Genomic DNA, 17,420 nt, shown 5'->3' on the forward strand with positions numbered 1-17,420 from the left:
ACGTGAGATAAGACTTCTCGATCATTTGACACCCACTTTGTGAGATGGAATCCACCGCGAGACAGCAAAACTGGTAGTTCGTCTACCAACTTCATTGCTTCTTTCCTTTCTGGTAAAGACTTGAGACAGTCATCTACATAAAGTTACGATCAACTGTGTCGACAACTTGTTTGCTGAATTCTTCCCGATTATCTGAAGCTGTTCTTTTTAACGCGTAAGAACAACAACTTGGGAAGAGGTTGCTCCGAATAAATGAACAGTCATTTGATGCTCTACTGGTTCTTTGGATAGATCTCCCTCTGGCCACCATAGAAATCTCAGTGCATTACAGTCTTCTGGCTTAACCTTCACCTGATGGAACATCTTCTCAATATCTGCCATTACCGCTATCTTTTCCTGCCTGAACCGCAACAATACACCAACTAATGAATTGGTATAATCTGGTCCTTGAAGAAGCTGATTATTTAGGGATGCGTTGTGGAACTTCGCAGCACAGTCAAAAACGATTCTTGTCTTTTCTGGTTTTTGCGGGTGTGTCACAGGGTGATGAGGCAGATACCAAACCAGTTTTTTGAGTGACTCGTCCTGTGTATTTTGTTTATCCACTTGAACTACTTTAGCGTGCCCTTTTGAGATGTATTCCTTCATCGTTGCCTTATAATTTGCGTGAAGTATGGGGTCCCTCTCAAGTCGTTTCTTCAAATAAGCAAGTCTCCTTTCAGCCATAGACTTATTGTACGGGAGGAGTGGGTCATCGTATTTCCAAGGAAGACCAATTTCATATTGATGATTTTCTAGCTTGACAGTTCTATCCATTATTGCCTTTGCGCGACGATCCTCGACCGACAGACATTCTTTAACGTCAGCAGCCGACTCGCTAAACTCTGAATTGTAGAGATTTTGCAATTGCTGACGAATGGAACTCATACCATCTTCCCTTTCCATACACCCAAGAGCTTGATCAACATGAATGAAGTTCATCTGAGCTTCTTGATAAGGTTTTCCTTCAGAGGTCCCATCACCGTCCAACCGAGGATTGTCCGTATTGCGTAGGGTTGATTTCTTTTCCCAGAACGCACTTCAAGGGGGCCAAGAGCTTCGGGAACGTCACTTCCAATAAGGATAGTGACTTTCTTATCCACTAAATCGGTTAGATTAACGCCTTTAAGGTGAGACCACCCTTTTACATCAGTGTTCGTGGGAATACTTTCTAGAGCAACAGGAAGAGTGTTGGTCGTCCAAACTTTATCTAGTCTGACACCTTTGCCCGTGGATACTCCAACCACATCGAGAGATAACTGTTGACCCTTACTTTTGTGGCTGCCTGAAACAGTCGCTAACGTGAATTCGATGGGTGAGCAATCGGCTCCAAGATCTTCAGCTAAACTGGTTAAGCACATGGTTGTGTTGGAGCCGCTGTCTAAGAACGCATAAGTTTCTATCACACGACTACCATAGGGTGCGCTGACCTTAACTGGAATAACTTGCAAACCTATACGACAACTGCTATATGATGAATTTGTCGCGCCAACTCCAGACGTTGGGAGTGCTTTGGATTGGCTGTCGCTTTCAGATGGTTCAGGATTTGGATTACTCCTTTCACTTGATTTAGAATCCTTAGCCTTTATTTCGGATGAGTGTAACAAAGGATGGTGCCTTCTCTGACAACCTTCAACACCGCATATGCGGGCACCTCTGCAGTCTTTCACGAAATGTCCTGGGCTCAAGCAAGCATGACAAACTTTGTGCGTCTTTACTAGGTCTTGTCGTTGCTGAAGATTTTGAGCCCTGAACTTGTGACAGCGTTCAAGATGGTGTGTGCCTTTGCATAGTACGCAGGATAAATTTCTTCCCTTTGATTCACTACTGTCAAATATTCTCTGGCTGTGAGTTGCTAAGTTTGTGCTATTCCCACTAAACAAGAAGGATTTCTTCTTCAATCTGTCAGTTCCATCCTTTCGGGTTTCATTTTTCGAGGTAATCATTTGACCAAAGTACGTACTAGCCACGGCTGCGCGGGATTGTATGAATTCAGTTAAATGAGAGAAATCTGGTGTGATGTGATTGTCGTACATATGGCTTGCTTTATCAGCCCATTTTGACTTGAGATGCATTGGAAGGCGGCTAACTACCCTTCCCAGAGTGTCCATCGAATTGATACTTGCCCGATTTCCTAACTGAATAGAACCAAGGAGACACGTTTCCATATCTCTTGCTAGCTGCGACAATTTCTCGGCTTCGTTTACTCTAATTGGCGGTCCATTCAAGACTTTCTCAAGGAATGCTTGGGTTACGATGTGATTTCGACCAAAGTTTTTTCTCAGGATTTCCTTAGCACGCTTGTATCCTTGATCCGGAGGCATAATGATGCAATGCTCTATCGCTTGTCTTGCTGTTCCTTTACAATACTGAATAAGGTAATTCAGTCGATCTGCATCATTACTTTCTTTACTCTCGACATTCACTTCAAAATTCTTCATGAACAACGGAAAGTTGCGAGGTTCGCCATCAAAACTCATGTATTCCCTTTGAGGCATTCTTAATCCCTTCACTACTTCGTCCATCGTAATCTGCTGCTTCTCTAATAGATATTGTAACTGCGACGAATTGTCTCGTTGCAAGCTTTGCTGAGTTTGACATCCAGTTCCACTGGTTATTATACTTTCTTGGGGTACACAATTTCCGGTAGGAGGTATCGCCAAGCGCTGACTTAAACTGCTTCTGTCGATTGGGGTTGAAGGTTGCTGGACTGGGTTTTTATCTGGTTCACGAGCGTTACTACTACTTTCCCTGTCCGACAGTTGATGTTCAATATCATTACCAAAAACTTCTTCTTCAAGCTTCCGAAGCTCATCTCGACGTCGTTGTATTTCCCGTTTCTTCATAGCCATCTCATGCTCAATTCTCGCCTGATGCATTTCTTTCTCTAGTTTAAGCCTTGCCTCCCTCATCTGCTTGTTCAGCTCTTCTCTTCTATTAATTTCCAATTCTTCAAGTTCACGAAACCGTTCTGCCCATTTTGAATCAAGCGCGCTCGTTACTCCAGCCCGTTGTCTTCAAAATTTGTTGTTTGCGTCGGCTTTTCCCGCACGAGCAGTCCGCGTGACGTTCACGTGAGCTGCTTGTTTACCGATATTAGAATTGGACTGGAATACAGGAGCAAGAGGCGATAAAACCGAATTATCCTTCAAAAATGAAGCGACCTGACTTAGACCAAGTTCAAGCTCCTGTTCCTGTTCGTCTGCTACTCGCTCCGGCGAACCCAAACTCGTCGAAGCCTCGTCAGAAACGACAACTTGCTTGTTTTGTACGACGACGTTCGGTCCGCTTTCAGCTCGCTCGCTACCGTCATCTTCAGCGGATTCAATCATGTCTTGATTCGTATTGTTAAGCGAATTCTCTCCAGATTTAGCTCGACTCACTTGACCTGGAGGACTTAACTGTTCGCCAGACGGCTGAAGTACGCGTTTTGATAAGCCTTTAATTTTCGACTTTTTACCTTGACCCTTTCGTTTCTGAGTCATTGCTGATCGATTAAACAACAATTACGAGAACTATATAAGCTTCAACAATTCCAGGCTTATGTGACCAGCAAGATACTCGTACATAAACTACTATTAAAACGACGACCGGTATACAGATAAATCTTTATTTCAATGCAATGCGTCAAACGTACGGTTCTAAACGACAGAGTATAGATATTAACATAACCGACAAGGGGCCTAAAGCCGTAATCATCGTTACCTCGTAATTTGGCCACTAAATATAAACATCCATGTACAAAAAATACACCACTATACATGAATTGTGCTCAATCTCAAAAAGACCCCAAGAACCATGCTTTTATACGGGTCCCTTTTTGTTTTTCATAATAATTAGCATAATAATTAGCATAATAATTAGCATAACCTAAGCTCTATGCATCTCGATCCTACAGTTGTAGTGGTGAACTTGGATATTTAAATCGGGATTAGTTTTATTAATGTGTAGAGCTTCCTTGATTTTGAGTGAGAAAGTGGATTGATCAGTGTCGATGATTTTAAAACAGGAAGGTGAGAATTTGTTTTACATGAAGGAGGCTTGAAGATGTTTGTAGATAGTGGAGTTTTTTGTCTGTGTGAGTATGTTCTTTTATCCTGGTAGATAATTGGCGAAGTTTCACCAATATAGCGGGAATTACATCCCGCACATGAAAATTGATAAACTACCATAGATTTGGAAAGTTCGGGAAGTGGGTCTTTAAACGAAAATAAAGATTTTATTTTAAAAGGTGTGAAAATAAGTTTAACGTCAATGTCAGTGCAGTAGCGTTTAATGATTTGTGTGTTTGCGTTGTGTGTGTCGTGAGTAATCACCTATGTAAGGTAGTTTGAAATAACGTTTATTGTCAGGTTGTTGTATATCGTTAGTGTTAGTTGTGGAGTTAGATGAGTCAGTGCTTTTCTTGTTGTCCAAATAGTGTTGTATAGTGTTGTTGATGAAATGAAAAGGAAAAGAATTACGTTGGAGAGTGAATATTAGTTTCTTTAAATCACGTTGAAAGCCGATGTCTGTGTTGTTGAGTTTCCGTGCTCTGTCGGTCAGTGTTCGTATCAGTCCAATTTTGTAATTTAATGGTGTGAAACTAAAAAAGTTAGTCAGTAGTCCTGTATATGTTGGTTTGTGGTACGTGGAGGTCATGCAGTTTTCATGTGATTTAGTTAGTAAGATGTCAAGAAAGGGTAACTGATTGTCTTGTTCGGTTTCGTATGTAAAGTTTATGCTTTGATGTTGTTTGTTGATGTATTCGTAAAGAGTAATGCTTCGTCTTTGTTATGAAAAATACAAAAAATGTCGTCAACGTATCTGCGGTAAAATAAAGGTTTGTTGTTGCTGTAGTTATTTAACCAGTTTCGTTCGTGAAAACCCATGAAAATGTTGGCTAGAATATTGGTGAAACTTCTCGCCAATTATCTACCAGGATAAAGGAACATACTCACACAGACAAAAACTCCACTATCTACAAACATCTTCAAGCCTCTCCTTCATGTAAAAACAAATTCTCACCTTCCTGTTTTAAAATCATCGACACTGATCAATCCACTTTCTCACTCAAAATCAAGGAAGCTCTACACATTAATAAAACTAATCCCGATTTAAATATCCAAGTTCACCACTACAACACTATATTTACTTTACAATAATATTTTTGTTATAAGTTCTTAATACTTATTTTAGAACTTATGTTATAAGTTCTTAATACTTAATACTCATTGTAATTAATTTATTCATATCATATTACGTATCATATTACTTAACACTAACCATTCTGCACTGAAGATGGCATTCTGATAATGTCGAAACATGTTTGCTCTCAAAAAAATCGTCGTTTTTCTCAAGTGTTTTTTAAGAAGAGAAAGAAGTTGAAAAAATGAAAAAGTTAGTAGGCTTGGATACTAGTACAGATGTCATATCATATACTCTTCAATTTCTGTTCTCCATTTAATCATCTGAAAACGGGTTCCGTCTTGCATTTCTACAAACCTTCGTTGTAAGATGAAAACACATGCTTCTCGACGATTTTATTTCCTTTGATCTTACTTTATTATCTTTTAGTTCTTCTGCAACATACATTGAGCAACAAACCATTAAAACAGTCGCGTCTTTTTTCAGCTATACCTTCAAAGCAAAACCGTTCGACCGTCGCATTGTAGAATGCGATGGCCTGTACGGAATCCCAGTGAAATATCATGAGGCTATCGCACCCACAAAACCTGAACCTTTCTCGTTCGAGCCTGACGAGCGTCAACTAAAAAGAAAAGAGAAATCATCTGCAAAGGTAACATTTTAATCTAAACCCGCGGCTTTTTATCATGAGAAATAACCAGCGTAAAATTATAATTACCTGTAATAGATGTGTTTATTTTATTATCTTTATAACTCTTCAGGAAACGACAGCAGTTAATTTCAAAGCGATGCCGCAACCGAATTTTGAGAAAATTTTCCGACCTCAACTGAAGCACGAACACACATAACCGAAACCGTTCTCGTTTATTGAGAAAGACAAAGAAAGATGGCAGAAAAAAGAAGAGAAAATCCAAGACGTCTACAAGGAAGAAGAAAAGGTAAAGTTCAAACGACTGGACTGGTCTGCATGTTTTTCTCATCAAAAAAGGATTCAAAGTAGCTCAACACTTATAGTTTATGCTATATTTAGCTAAGAGAATTCAAAGCTCAACCGTTACCATCAGATTCGCCAGATCCATTGCCAGCTGTTGCAACGAGATGTGGTACCAACATGATGCCATTTTCATTAAATACTGAACACAGAGGAGCGAAAAGGCAGAAAATGGATACAGAAGGTTTGTAATTGCAAAGCTTTCTCATCAACAGTGAGGGTTTTTGTAAGTTTTCCTAGTGTCGAGGTGCTTCAGCTATTTGTATTCTCAGATTAAAACAGAACTAGAAGAAAGTCGAACGACTGCCATTTTCAAAGCAAAGCCATGTAAAGTTGTCCACGACGCTCCATTTGTGCCGCAGAAATCGAAGAAACCTTTGACTGAAGTCAGTGAGTTCACCTTGAACACGAACAGTCGCGCGGAGCGACACGAAGAACTGGAATTGAACAAGAAAGAACGTGAACAGATTGACGAAGAATTACGAAGAGCGCGATGCTCAACGAGAGAAGGAGGAACAAGAAGCCCTTGTTAAGTTGAGGCAAAATTGGTTCATAAGGCTCAACCAATTCACAAATACAAGAATGTAAAAATAAAACCGAGCGATAAGCCACTGACCGAAGCTCAATCGCCCGTTTGGAGTGAAATGAAGCGACGTAGAGTTGAAAACACAAGATGAACGCTGGCCGTTAGCACCATCGTCTTTATCATTAACTAAACTGAGGCTTATTAATGATTTTTTAAGGTGGCTCGATAGAAAAAAAATCAAGAAAAATTCAATTTTTCAAAAGTATCATTTTTAGACAGTTTTACTAATAATCTTTCATATACAATAGAGTTTTATAATACTAGGCTTTTATTTTACGTGATTTTAGAGGTTTTCTAAGATGCACCATAAATTTTTTATTGGTAACCATGGAAACCACATCAATTTTTTTCAAAATAACCATGTTATACAGTTTTGCATGGTGATTTTCATTTTGTTTTGTAAAAGTAGAGTCCTTACAAGAGGACTGGTAAGTAGCCCCCTTTCATCGCCTGGTTACCAAGTCAGAATGTTCATGCATTCATGCTTGTAAAGAAAGTCAGTGAAATGCTTTGTTGTAATCGTGTCAAAATCTGGTGAAAATGCCTAATAATAAGAAGTTTGTTCGATCGAAGGGTAAAAAACGAACGTTTCATGAGAATTGTTATGTTAAAGTCAACAAATTAGTTCATTCTCAGTCTTCTGAAACTGAGAAAATAGATGAAACATGTACGAGTGTACGACTACTTTGTCAAGTGAAGTGGCATCTACGAGCGCATCAGAAATCAGATCCTTGCCTGATCCTACGTCATATGAAGAAATTTGTGAGAATACGTTGAGCATTCCAGTTGCAGCCGACGTAGAGTGTTGAATGTTACTTCAAAGAGACTATGATAAAAAGCATATTTGTTAAGTCATCTTCAGAGTCAAGTGAGGAGTAAACGTCAGGTTAGCCGTATTTGTCTTTATTTGTCATACGTCATCCTGTATACAAAATAGGATACGACGACTTAGAAGACGACAATCGCTAAGGTTGTCAAAACGTCAGTCAAAATGAGAAGGGGTATTAGTGAAGTGAGGTATTAGTTATCGACTGTTGTTTTTTTTTTCAGAAAGCCCTTACAGATATAGTAATTTCATTCATCAAAAGAACTTTCTCACCAAAATATTGAATGATTTAAAAAGTGATTCTAACGAGGTAAAGACATTAAAAATACTCTCAGTGATCTTTTTATTCACCATATTTAAACTCTATCTTTTCCAGGTCATTACAGATTTGTTTTCATTACGTGAAAAATTAACTCACCATAATAACATTCGTGTTCACATGGCCTGTAATGTAAATACTTTACCAGAGAAGACGAGCGAGATGTGGGAGACTGAATTCATTCCCAACTCTTGTCCATATAAAACACAACTACAGTGTGTATTACCAGAGGATACTCTTTTTAAATTCCTTTTAAATCACCATTTATCCATGCTTATTCCTATGTATCCATTATGTTTGTATCAGGTTGGAGAATGTGCAAAATGTGTGCGTGTTTTTTTATGAGAAAATGTTGGAAGTAAAATCATCGGAGTTGGTTCTGTGGAATCATCATTTCTCATTCAATGCTGTCGTTGTATTCAAACTTACACATTTCCAGATTTTCCCGCTATTTTAGTCTTCATTGAGTGTATGACTGCTTTGGAGGTATGCTTTGGATGAAAAATTTATTGAGGTTTTTGCACGTTTTTATACATGGACTGGATATTTTATTTTCAAGGGTCCAATGTGGCATACTATCCGTGGGCTTGGACTCTCCTATCACTACAGGTACTTTTAAAAAGTTACAAAAAGTTACAAATACACTTTAAAAAAACTTTAAAAAAAACAAAGTAAAAGTTAAACTTAAAGTAAAGTTACAAAAGTTTTTGTTTCAATCTGGAGTTCAAACGTGACTTTGAAGTCGGAATAGTTCAACCTGTCCCTGTGTCCATGTACGACTATTATGATCCAGGTAAGCGCTTATTTATTCACAGCTCGAGAACGAATGTTTTAACTTTTTGGTAGCAAGCTGTTATACATTCTTTATTTTACCAGATGTGTAAAACGCTACATTTCTACAGGTTTTTGACTGTTAATGAAAGTACAGGAATGTCAATTATTGATGTTGGTGTTCTCAATGGATTTAGTGTGAAACAAGATAGCCTGATTGAAGTAAATATATTTCTTTTGTGTTTAAGAATTCGGTTTTTAGGAACTACACAAATCGATTGCACGAGAATGAAAATGTGGTCTTAATTTCATGGATCGTTCAATTTTATCTGTAGCTTGGCGACCATTAAAATATTTTTCAAACAAACAGAAAAATAATAAAAAAAAAAACAGTATCCAGATTTCGTGCAATTGAAGTGTTTTTCTTTATTCGCTATTCCCTCGTAAAAAAATATATACCTAATTCTTTGAATCCATTTGTTAAAAATTACATTTTCTTTTAGCTTCAAGATAAAGCTAATCCAGGAATAGCGAAGTTTGAAATATCTGACCGACAAGTGTATTTGTACCTGGACAAAATAGCCAGCACACACGCGCTTTGTTTCAATCTGGAGTTCAAACGTGACTTTGAAGTCGGAATAGTTCAACCTGTCCCTGTGTCCGTGTACAACTATTATGATCCAGGTAAGGGCTTATTTATTCACAGCTCTAGAACGTAAAATGTAAAATGTAAAATGTTTTAACTTTTGGTAGCAAGCTGTTATACATTCTTTATTTTACCAGATGTGTAAAACGCTACCAGGGGCGGATCTAGGATTTTTCAAACATCAGTCATAAAACGTCGGAGGCGCTCCGCACCGGGGGGGGGTCTGAGGCATTCTCCCCTGAGAAATTTTGAATTTCAGAGTCTTGAAAATGCCATTTTCAGCGTTTTAGAGCAATACAAAATGTATTTTGTGGGCATCGTTTTTGCGTAAAAACAACACATTTTTCTTACGTTTTTTTTTTCAAAAAAAAAAAGTGAACAATACTTGAATGTTTTGCCAAATATTTAGGCTCATTATCATGCCAAATATATGGCTCATTAGCATGTCTAGGAACGTAAATTTATTTTACAATAATGCTATTCAAAAACAGATATATTCTTTAAAATTTCTACCAAGTTGTCAGGCATAGACCCCCCTAGAGACCCCCATTCAAACCTCTATGTAATAAGTTAAGTTAGAAATTTGGTACTACAAGTGACAGTTCATAGATATAGAAAAGCTCAGACTTCAAACCATGCAAGTTTATTGTAACTCTTTACCCATCTCCACATCAGTGCCAGCAAATTCACCTTTGAGAAAAACTCAAAATTTTTTTATGCCAAAGATTAAGCAAAAATTATCAGATTGAAAATTTGCAGTTAAGGTTAGCTTAATGCCATAAATGTTTATTAGGCATTTCACTAGACTATTATCTTCTGCAAGGTGTGCTATATAGCAATCACTAGTAGCATTGTATTATCAAATACAAACAGAATGTAACCAACATGTCTTTAATTATATAATTACATGAATGTTAAAATGGTTTATGTGTCATGCTTACTGGTTATGATAAATATCTTTTCATATGATCAAAGCTTGTTTAAATGTAAATCTAAAATAATTTAGTTTAGAAATTATAATGATAATCAGAAAAATTACCTAGTGATCATGAAAAATACTTTGCTGTTTTGCCAAATTTCAAGTTTATCTGCATACATAGGAAGACATTTTTACTTTATAGAAAATGCTTTTCATACATCAATAGCCCTTTGGAATTTATGGCAAACAATCTGGTATGAGCCGTAGATTAACACACCTTTACATCTCTACATGAGGTGTTCAGTTAGAAAAGGGACAATATGTGACATGGGACAACATTTCATGTATGTGAAATACTCAGGTTTAATACCATTCCAGTCAAATTGTCAAAATAAAAGCTTCATGGATCATAAGACTCAAAATCACAGGTTATAGTAAACAGCTTCTCATGTAATCAATGTTAGTTTTCTCAAATCTTAAACAATATGTAGTATAACTGTCTAATGATTGAATGATCAATGATCATAAACTGAAAAGCCCCAAACATTTGTTTATGATAAAGTAAATAATAGTATGGCACCTTATGGCTACAGATTTTTTGTCCATTGAAATATATTTGCAGAAATGTAGGATTTCGCTGCCATATAACGGCCACGATTCCCCAAGCATTAAAGAAATCATAGCTAAAAGTCCTTCGGCAACAACAATTTTAGAAGCATCAATCTGCTTACCATACGCCATATTAACATAAATCGCATCACACACTCGCATAAATTGACTTTGATATATTGCATTCATGCATACACTTCACTTGTCCTTTACTTACGATTTTCGATGTAAATTTCTGCTGATAAAACTCAAAACAATGTTGGCTTTGTTTTGAACATCAATGACTGAAATGTCGCTGGCGAGATCGTCTTTGCCAAGCATTTACAATTCATCCATAAATTTTCACCCTCTTGAAAAATTCCCATTTTGGAAAGCAGCATTCATGTCAACATATGAATTTGTAAAGATTTCCATAAATTCCATCTGATTGTAGTTTAGTTTCTATCATGCTTATAAAAATTACTATGAAACGATCAAACATTCAATTCAGACAGTGAGCTTGACTATGTTAGTTCAGTTGGCTATCAGTCGAAATCGGTCAAACCAATCACAGTAAGACAAAAATTCAAATGAACCAATTGTAAGATAGCAATTGGACTCCCTTATAGGTCCGGCCACCCCTATTATCGGTCGAGATTATTCCAGACTGTCCACTGATCTGGCCATTGACCAATAAAATAGCGTTTCTGGCGTTCATAGACTCCTTTATAAGTCGAACCAGTCAAGCCACCCCGCTTATCAGTCGGTTATTCCAGGTCAATTAAAATTCAACTGATCTGGTTACCAAGGAGATATTCATTGGATTAGTCATTAGTTTTCAATAATAAATAAAGCTGGATTTTTATCACGAAGTAAATGCGATAATAAAGTAAGAATAATTAATGAATTTTAATTAATATGAATAGGTAATTTTGAATTTCAAACATCAGTCGCGCGACGGATTTGACATACTCTAGATCCGCCCCTGAACGCTACATTTCTACAGGTTTTTGAATGTTAATGAAAGCGCAGGAATGTCAATTATCGATGTTGGTGTTCTCAATGGATTTAGTGTGAAACAAGATAGCCTGATCGAAGTAAATATATTTCTTTTGTGTTTAAGAATTCGGTTTTTAGGAACTACACAAATCAGTTGCACGGGAATGAAAATGTGGTCTTAATTTCATGGATCGTTCAATTTTATCTGTAGCTTGGCGACCATTAAAATATTTTTCAAACAAACAGAACAATAAAAAAAACAGTATTCAGATTTCGTGCAATTGAAGTGTTTTTCTTTATTCGCTATTCCCTCGTAAAAAATATATACCTTATTCTTTGAATCCATTTGTTAAAAATTACATTTTCTTTTAGCTTCAAGATAAAGCTAATCCAGGAATAGCGAAGTTTGAAATATCTGACCGACAAGTGTATTTGTACCTGGACAAAATAGCCAGCACACACGCGCTTTGTTTCAATCTGGAGTTCAAACGTGACTTTGAAGTCGGAATAGTTCAACCTGTCCCTGTGTCCGTGTACGACTATTATGATCCAGGTAAGCGCTTATTTATTCACTGCTCGAGAACGTAAAATGTAAAATGTAAAATGTTTTAACTTTTTGGTAGCAAGCTGTTATACATTCTTTATTTTACCAGATGTGTAAAAGGCTACATTTCTACAGGTTTTTGACTGTTAATGAAAGCGCAGGAATGTCAATTATCGATGTTGGTGTTCTCAATGGATTTAGTGTGAAACAAGATAGCCTGATCGAAGTATATTTCTTTTGTGTTTAAGAATTCGGTTTTTAGGAACTACACAAATCAGTTGCACGAGAATGAAAATGTGGTCTTAATTTCATGGATAGTTCAATTTTATCTGTAGCTTGGCGACCATTAAAATATTTTTCAAACAAACAGAAAAATAAAAAAAAACAGTATCCAGATTTCGTGCAATTGAAGTGTTTTTCTTTATTCGCTATTCCCTTGTAAAAAAATATATACCTAATTCTTTGAATCCATTTGTTAAAAATTACATTTTCTTCTAGCTTCAAGATAAAGCTAATCCAGGAATAGCGAAGTTTGAAATATCTGACCGACAAGTGTATTTGTACCTGGACAAAATAGCCAGCACACACGCGCTTTGTTTCAATCTGGAGTTCAAACGTGACTAGGGTTTAAGAGATCATTATCCAGTGCCATAGCGCTATACAGGTATCATACAATCAATTCCTGGACATTATAGTATGATTATCTTTGGTTAGAACAACGTTCATGTGTTCAGTTTTGTTTGTACGAAATTACATTTCTTGACATGTGTTTTATGAAGTTTGGATGGTGCTTCAACTGGAGATTGAGTTTTTAATTTTGTGAGACTTTTACCAAACTGTAGTGATCGGTTTGTTGATATTAGCTGGGATTAAGTTGTTTCGCTCTGTTTTTATTTATGTAAATTTTTCGTCAAGGTAAACAAACACAACTTTTGATGATGAGTAAAGTTTGTGAAAGATCCATTGATAAGTCCATACCTATACCACAGGTCGTAGCAATTAAAGATGATACAGGGGATATATCATTCACTGGCAAAATTGCTACTGTGGATCCACGTCATCCTGTTCAATTTCTCGCAGCGTTCTGTGACCTTTGCAAAGAGCGTTTTCAAATGAAAGAACTGTGCATCAAGAAACTCACTAAATTGTTTTGCCCTCGATGTGCTAAACATTTGTCTCCGTCACTGTTCCTTCACATAGAATTTAAAGATGACTGTGGTATGGGTTACCATGTTGTGTTGGCAGACGAAACTGCAAAAATTTTCACTAAGACTGATCCCTTTAAATTACTCACGGAGAAAGACGAACAAGAACGCTTGAGAAGTTTTCTTGTTTCAAAAGAGATAAGAAATATGGAATATGACATCTGTATTCGAGAATGTGGGAAAGTGAAAGGAAAGCCTGTGTACGTTCTACTTAAACTATCAAAAAAATGGAAGGTGTAATTTTCTGTAAAATCAATTTTATTATATTCTAATGAGCGTAATGATCGAGGGTCCGGCTACCTGCATGGATAGTTGGGGTTTCAAGTGGTTTATTAAGGTCGTTGTGTACAGGATATTATGCTTAAATTAGAGTTTTAGAAGAAGTTTTTTAAAGAATTCAAAAAAATACAATTCACAATCTATGCAGGCTTCCTGCAATTGACCCCTGTCACTATATTAACTATTTTACGGTAAGAATAACATTGTGTGTAAATTAAATAGAGGTTTTTGATTTAATTAATCCAGTGCCATAGCGCTATACAGGTATCATACAATCAGTCCCTGGACATTATAGTAAGATTTTCTTTGGTTAGGACAACGTTCATGTGTATATAACTTTGCATTGTTTTAGTGTTTTATCAATTTTGTTATGTTCGTATTTACATGTCTTGAGGCCGGTTGCACGAAGCTTGAGAATAGTGCTGTCAACTGGATTATGAGTTTTTCAAAAGGGACTTTTTTGTGGGTATCTTTACTGTAGTGATCAGTTTATTTATATTAACTTGGGATTGGGATTAAGTTGTATTTTACGTTGTCTTTATCACTTTTGTATAATATTTTCTCAAAGATAAACAGAAATTTTATTTTGAAAAGTTTAGGTTTATAAGTCTATATTTGTGGCACCACAGGTCGTTTAAGCTAGGGAATCGAAAAATTCTTTTAGAGAAAATCTATTAGAAAATTTACACAAAAGTGGTTATGCTCGTGGTAACTTTGATGATCGAGATTGACCCATTTAGGGTCTCATTTTAGAAACATCGTAAATCAACTTTAAAGAAAATAAGGAAGTTGAATACGGCATGTCACTAGTTTGATATTGTGCAAAGTAGGAAGTGTTAATGTACGCAGGCGTACCTATTTTTTGAGAACAAGTACTTATCTAATTTCATTTCTGTTTACTTTCCTTTATTGTGCAATTTTTAGGACTGTTTTGCACAATTTTGGCACTTGTTGCGCCAGCAGATATCTGACGAAATGTCGGAGTAATTCTGCAGTTTTTGTATGGAATTGATTTAAGTGGACATTTTTGAAACTGAAGAAATTAGGAATGTTTATTGCTTTAAGGAAGGCGAATATTGAATCACTACCGTGAAATTGGCACGACATCGGGCACCACACTCAATCATTTATATTTTTGTGCACTTTCCAAATTTTGGATATATTTTAGACAATATAAAATTCTATAATATACTTGAGTTTAAAAAATTCTACCCTGTAGTTTTTTAGCTATAGAGCTGTGTCGATTGTGGTGCCAACTTCACAGTTTATACCAGAGTACATTCTCAAGGAATATTATTCCGTTTATATTTTTGTGCACTCTTCAGATTTTCGATATAATTTACACAATATAATTATCTATATTCTGGCCAAGTTTAAAACAATTCTACCGTGTAGTTTTTAAATTATACGCTAATTAAGGGAAATGAAAAGTACACTGTAACCTAAAGTTTAGTGTTTTCTTCAATTTTTTGACTTTTATACTTTCTTTGTGATGGTTAAGGACAGTAAAATAATAATAAACAGTTAAGAATTGTTTTTACTGTTGTATTTCATGGAAAACGTGTTTTAAAGACGATTTTTCGATTTATCATTTTGAATGATAAATTTTAGTTGAATGTGGTGATGAATGTTGTGATGAATGCCCAATGTGGTGCCAATTTCACGGTAGTACACGTATAGTCGATCCAATACGAAAGCGGAAATGGCAACAGGTATGATAAATATAAATTTTTATCGTAAATAATGGGATAAAGATTGCCTTTCAAAATTTTTGAGTTAAACCTTTCATCATGTGAAATAAAATTTTGTTACCTACGTACAACAGTTACGTCAAGAGCTCACACAAGAGTATGAACAAGTTAATGATAGGAATAAGACATTGAACAACTTTAAGAAAGATCCCATTCCAACACAGTACGGAGGAGTTAGTGCAAATGAAGCTCCGACCAGAGACCCAGAGGTTTGGCCTCCACCAACTCCTGTTGAACGGGAGAAAAAATACGAAAGGTATGATTAATATAAATCCAGTTTTTCGAAAGATTTTTAAAAATTCATCTTCAAGTAATTCAAGTATGTATTTATGCAATTAAAATTTCCTTGTTTTATAGAAATGCTCGACCTGCATCCAGGCCAGTTAGACGTGAAGAACAAAATGCAAAACCTGTTTCAAAAAAAGTGTCAAACCCACGTAGGTCTGAGGTAAAGCCATCTGAACGTGGCCGTAGTGCACCGTCCAAGAATCCTAAGAGTGACAGAGACAATCATCGTGCTGGTCGTGCTAAAAAAGTTAGCATCTTTTGTTTCTACCCATAGACTGATTTCCATTTATAATTAAATACATGTATAAGGAATGACATTATGAAAATTTAGGATGATGAAAAGCCAGAATCAAAAGACTCTGAAAATGAAAAGAAGTTTGATTCGTCAGGTAATGACAAAGATCTTGTTGAAGGACTTGAAAGAGATATATTGCAAAGAAATCCTAATGTTCGATGGTATATATTTATTAACTTTTGCTCAATACTCTTGAATTTCAATTTTATTTATAACTTGCCCATTCCAATGATCTCACGATAACTGAATATCTCATCTTTCTTATTGAGGTCGGATATAGCTGAATTAGATGAAGTTAAAAAGCTGCTTGAAGAAGTTGTAGTCTTGCCAATGCTTATGCCAGAGTATTTTACTGGACTACGAAGACCTTGGAAGGTGGAAATCTAAATGCTGCCTTATATTTATGTCATTTCAATGTATTTTTTCATGGAAAGTTAAAAAAATACATTGTTACTAGTTTACTTTGAGCCAAAAATAGTCCATATTACCTTCTCTCCTCTTTCACAGGGTGTGTGTATGGTTGGACCTCCTGGCACAGGAAGAACAATGTTAGCCAAGGCAGTTGCTACCGAATGTGGTACAACATTCTTCAATGTATCTTCGTCAACGCTTACGTCCAAGTATCGAGGAGAGTCTGAAAAACTCGTGCGATTACTCTTTGAAATGGTGAGATTTTGTTTTCCTTTATAATGAGATCAGATTTATTGATTAAATGTAGATAATTTCCCCCCTTTCTCTGATGATATTTCCACTACAGGATAGGTTCTATGCGCCAAGCACTGTGTTTATTGATTAGATCGATTCAATCTGCAGTAGACGCCGCACGGAGAATGAACACGAGGCCAGTCGTAGAGTGAAGTCAGAACTTCTTGTTCAAATGGACGGTATTACTCAGAATCAGTCGCTTTCACTGTTTAAATTGTCTATAGAGACAAAGTCTACATCATAGAGATTTATTATACAGTATTACGTATTTATAATCTTGGTGGGCTTTATTACGTTTTACGTGTTGACGGGGCAACGTCTGTTGATGGTAAACTCGTTATGGTCCTAGCAGCCACGAAGTTTCCCTGGGATTTAGACGAAGCTTTGAGAAGGCGCCTCGAAAAACGAATATATATCCCTTTACCAACAGGTGCTGGCCGTTATTGACCGTATTTTGCAACACTCGCAAAATTTTATTTCGTATTCATTGCCATAGTTTTCATGTTTAGTTTCACTAGTTCTTGGTAATAAACAATACTTTA

General features: G+C 36.4%; 3 protein-coding genes across 6 annotated transcripts; 2 read left to right on the forward strand and 1 right to left on the reverse strand.

The window, feature by feature from the left end:
- Positions 1-977: 977 nt before the first annotated feature.
- LOC124453978 lies at positions 978-3,043 on the reverse strand. The gene has a single exon (XM_047004795.1). It carries the CDS (start codon positions 2,949-2,951, stop codon positions 978-980), a length of 1,974 nt encoding a protein of 657 aa, XP_046860751.1. The 5' UTR covers positions 2,952-3,043.
- A 4,196-nt stretch (positions 3,044-7,239) lies between these two features.
- LOC124454029 (complement C3-like) lies at positions 7,240-14,111 on the forward strand. Of its 4 annotated transcripts, none has more exons than XR_006951306.1 (11): positions 7,240-7,629; positions 7,794-7,879; positions 7,946-8,103; positions 8,195-8,374; positions 8,448-8,497; positions 8,791-8,881; positions 9,163-9,343; positions 12,184-12,364; positions 12,465-12,581; positions 12,854-13,019; positions 13,345-14,111. XR_006951306.1 is itself a non-coding variant. In XM_047004837.1 (9 exons), exons 4-8 carry the CDS (start codon positions 8,360-8,362, stop codon positions 12,192-12,194), a joined length of 348 nt encoding a protein of 115 aa, XP_046860793.1. In that variant the 5' UTR covers positions 7,240-7,629; positions 7,794-7,879; positions 7,946-8,103; positions 8,195-8,359; the 3' UTR covers positions 12,195-12,364; positions 12,491-12,735. The 4 variants fall into 4 exon arrangements, 1 of the variants encoding a protein (XP_046860793.1); XR_006951305.1 differs by having other exon boundaries at positions 12,491-12,581; XR_006951307.1 differs by lacking the exon at positions 12,465-12,581.
- Positions 14,112-15,479: 1,368 nt separating this feature from the next.
- On the forward strand, positions 15,480-17,184 carry LOC124454015 (katanin p60 ATPase-containing subunit A1-like). Its single transcript, XM_047004830.1, has 7 exons — positions 15,480-15,551; positions 15,665-15,846; positions 15,948-16,125; positions 16,210-16,334; positions 16,443-16,548; positions 16,681-16,839; positions 16,970-17,184. Exons 1-7 carry the CDS (start codon positions 15,486-15,488, stop codon positions 17,120-17,122), a joined length of 969 nt encoding a protein of 322 aa, XP_046860786.1. The 5' UTR covers positions 15,480-15,485; the 3' UTR covers positions 17,123-17,184.
- The last annotated feature ends 236 nt before the right edge of the window (positions 17,185-17,420 follow it).

The sequence above is a fragment of the Xenia sp. Carnegie-2017 genome, unplaced genomic scaffold (genome assembly GCF_021976095.1).
Source record: "Xenia sp. Carnegie-2017 unplaced genomic scaffold, XeniaSp_v1 HiC_scaffold_29, whole genome shotgun sequence".
Taxonomy (NCBI): Eukaryota; Metazoa; Cnidaria; class Anthozoa; order Malacalcyonacea; family Xeniidae; genus Xenia; species Xenia sp. Carnegie-2017.

Excerpts from the sequence above, each read along its gene's own strand:
- LOC124453978 (XM_047004795.1), bottom strand. The coding sequence starts at position 2,951 with ATGAGGGAGGCAAGGCTTAAACTAGAGAAAGAAATGCATCAGGCGAGA.
- LOC124454029 (XM_047004837.1), top strand. Across the intron at positions 8,498-8,790 it reads GGACTCTCCTATCACTACAG|GTTTTTGACTGTTAATGAAA; the intron begins GTACTTTTAAAA and ends ACATTTCTACAG. Across the intron at positions 8,882-9,162 it reads AACAAGATAGCCTGATTGAA|CTTCAAGATAAAGCTAATCC; the intron begins GTAAATATATTT and ends ATTTTCTTTTAG.
- LOC124454015 (XM_047004830.1), top strand. The coding sequence starts at position 15,486 with ATGTGGTGCCAATTTCACGGTAGTACACGTATAGTCGATCCAATACGA. Across the intron at positions 15,552-15,664 it reads GAAAGCGGAAATGGCAACAG|TTACGTCAAGAGCTCACACA; the intron begins GTATGATAAATA and ends TACGTACAACAG. Across the intron at positions 16,840-16,969 it reads TGCGATTACTCTTTGAAATG|ATCGATTCAATCTGCAGTAG; the intron begins GTGAGATTTTGT and ends TTTATTGATTAG.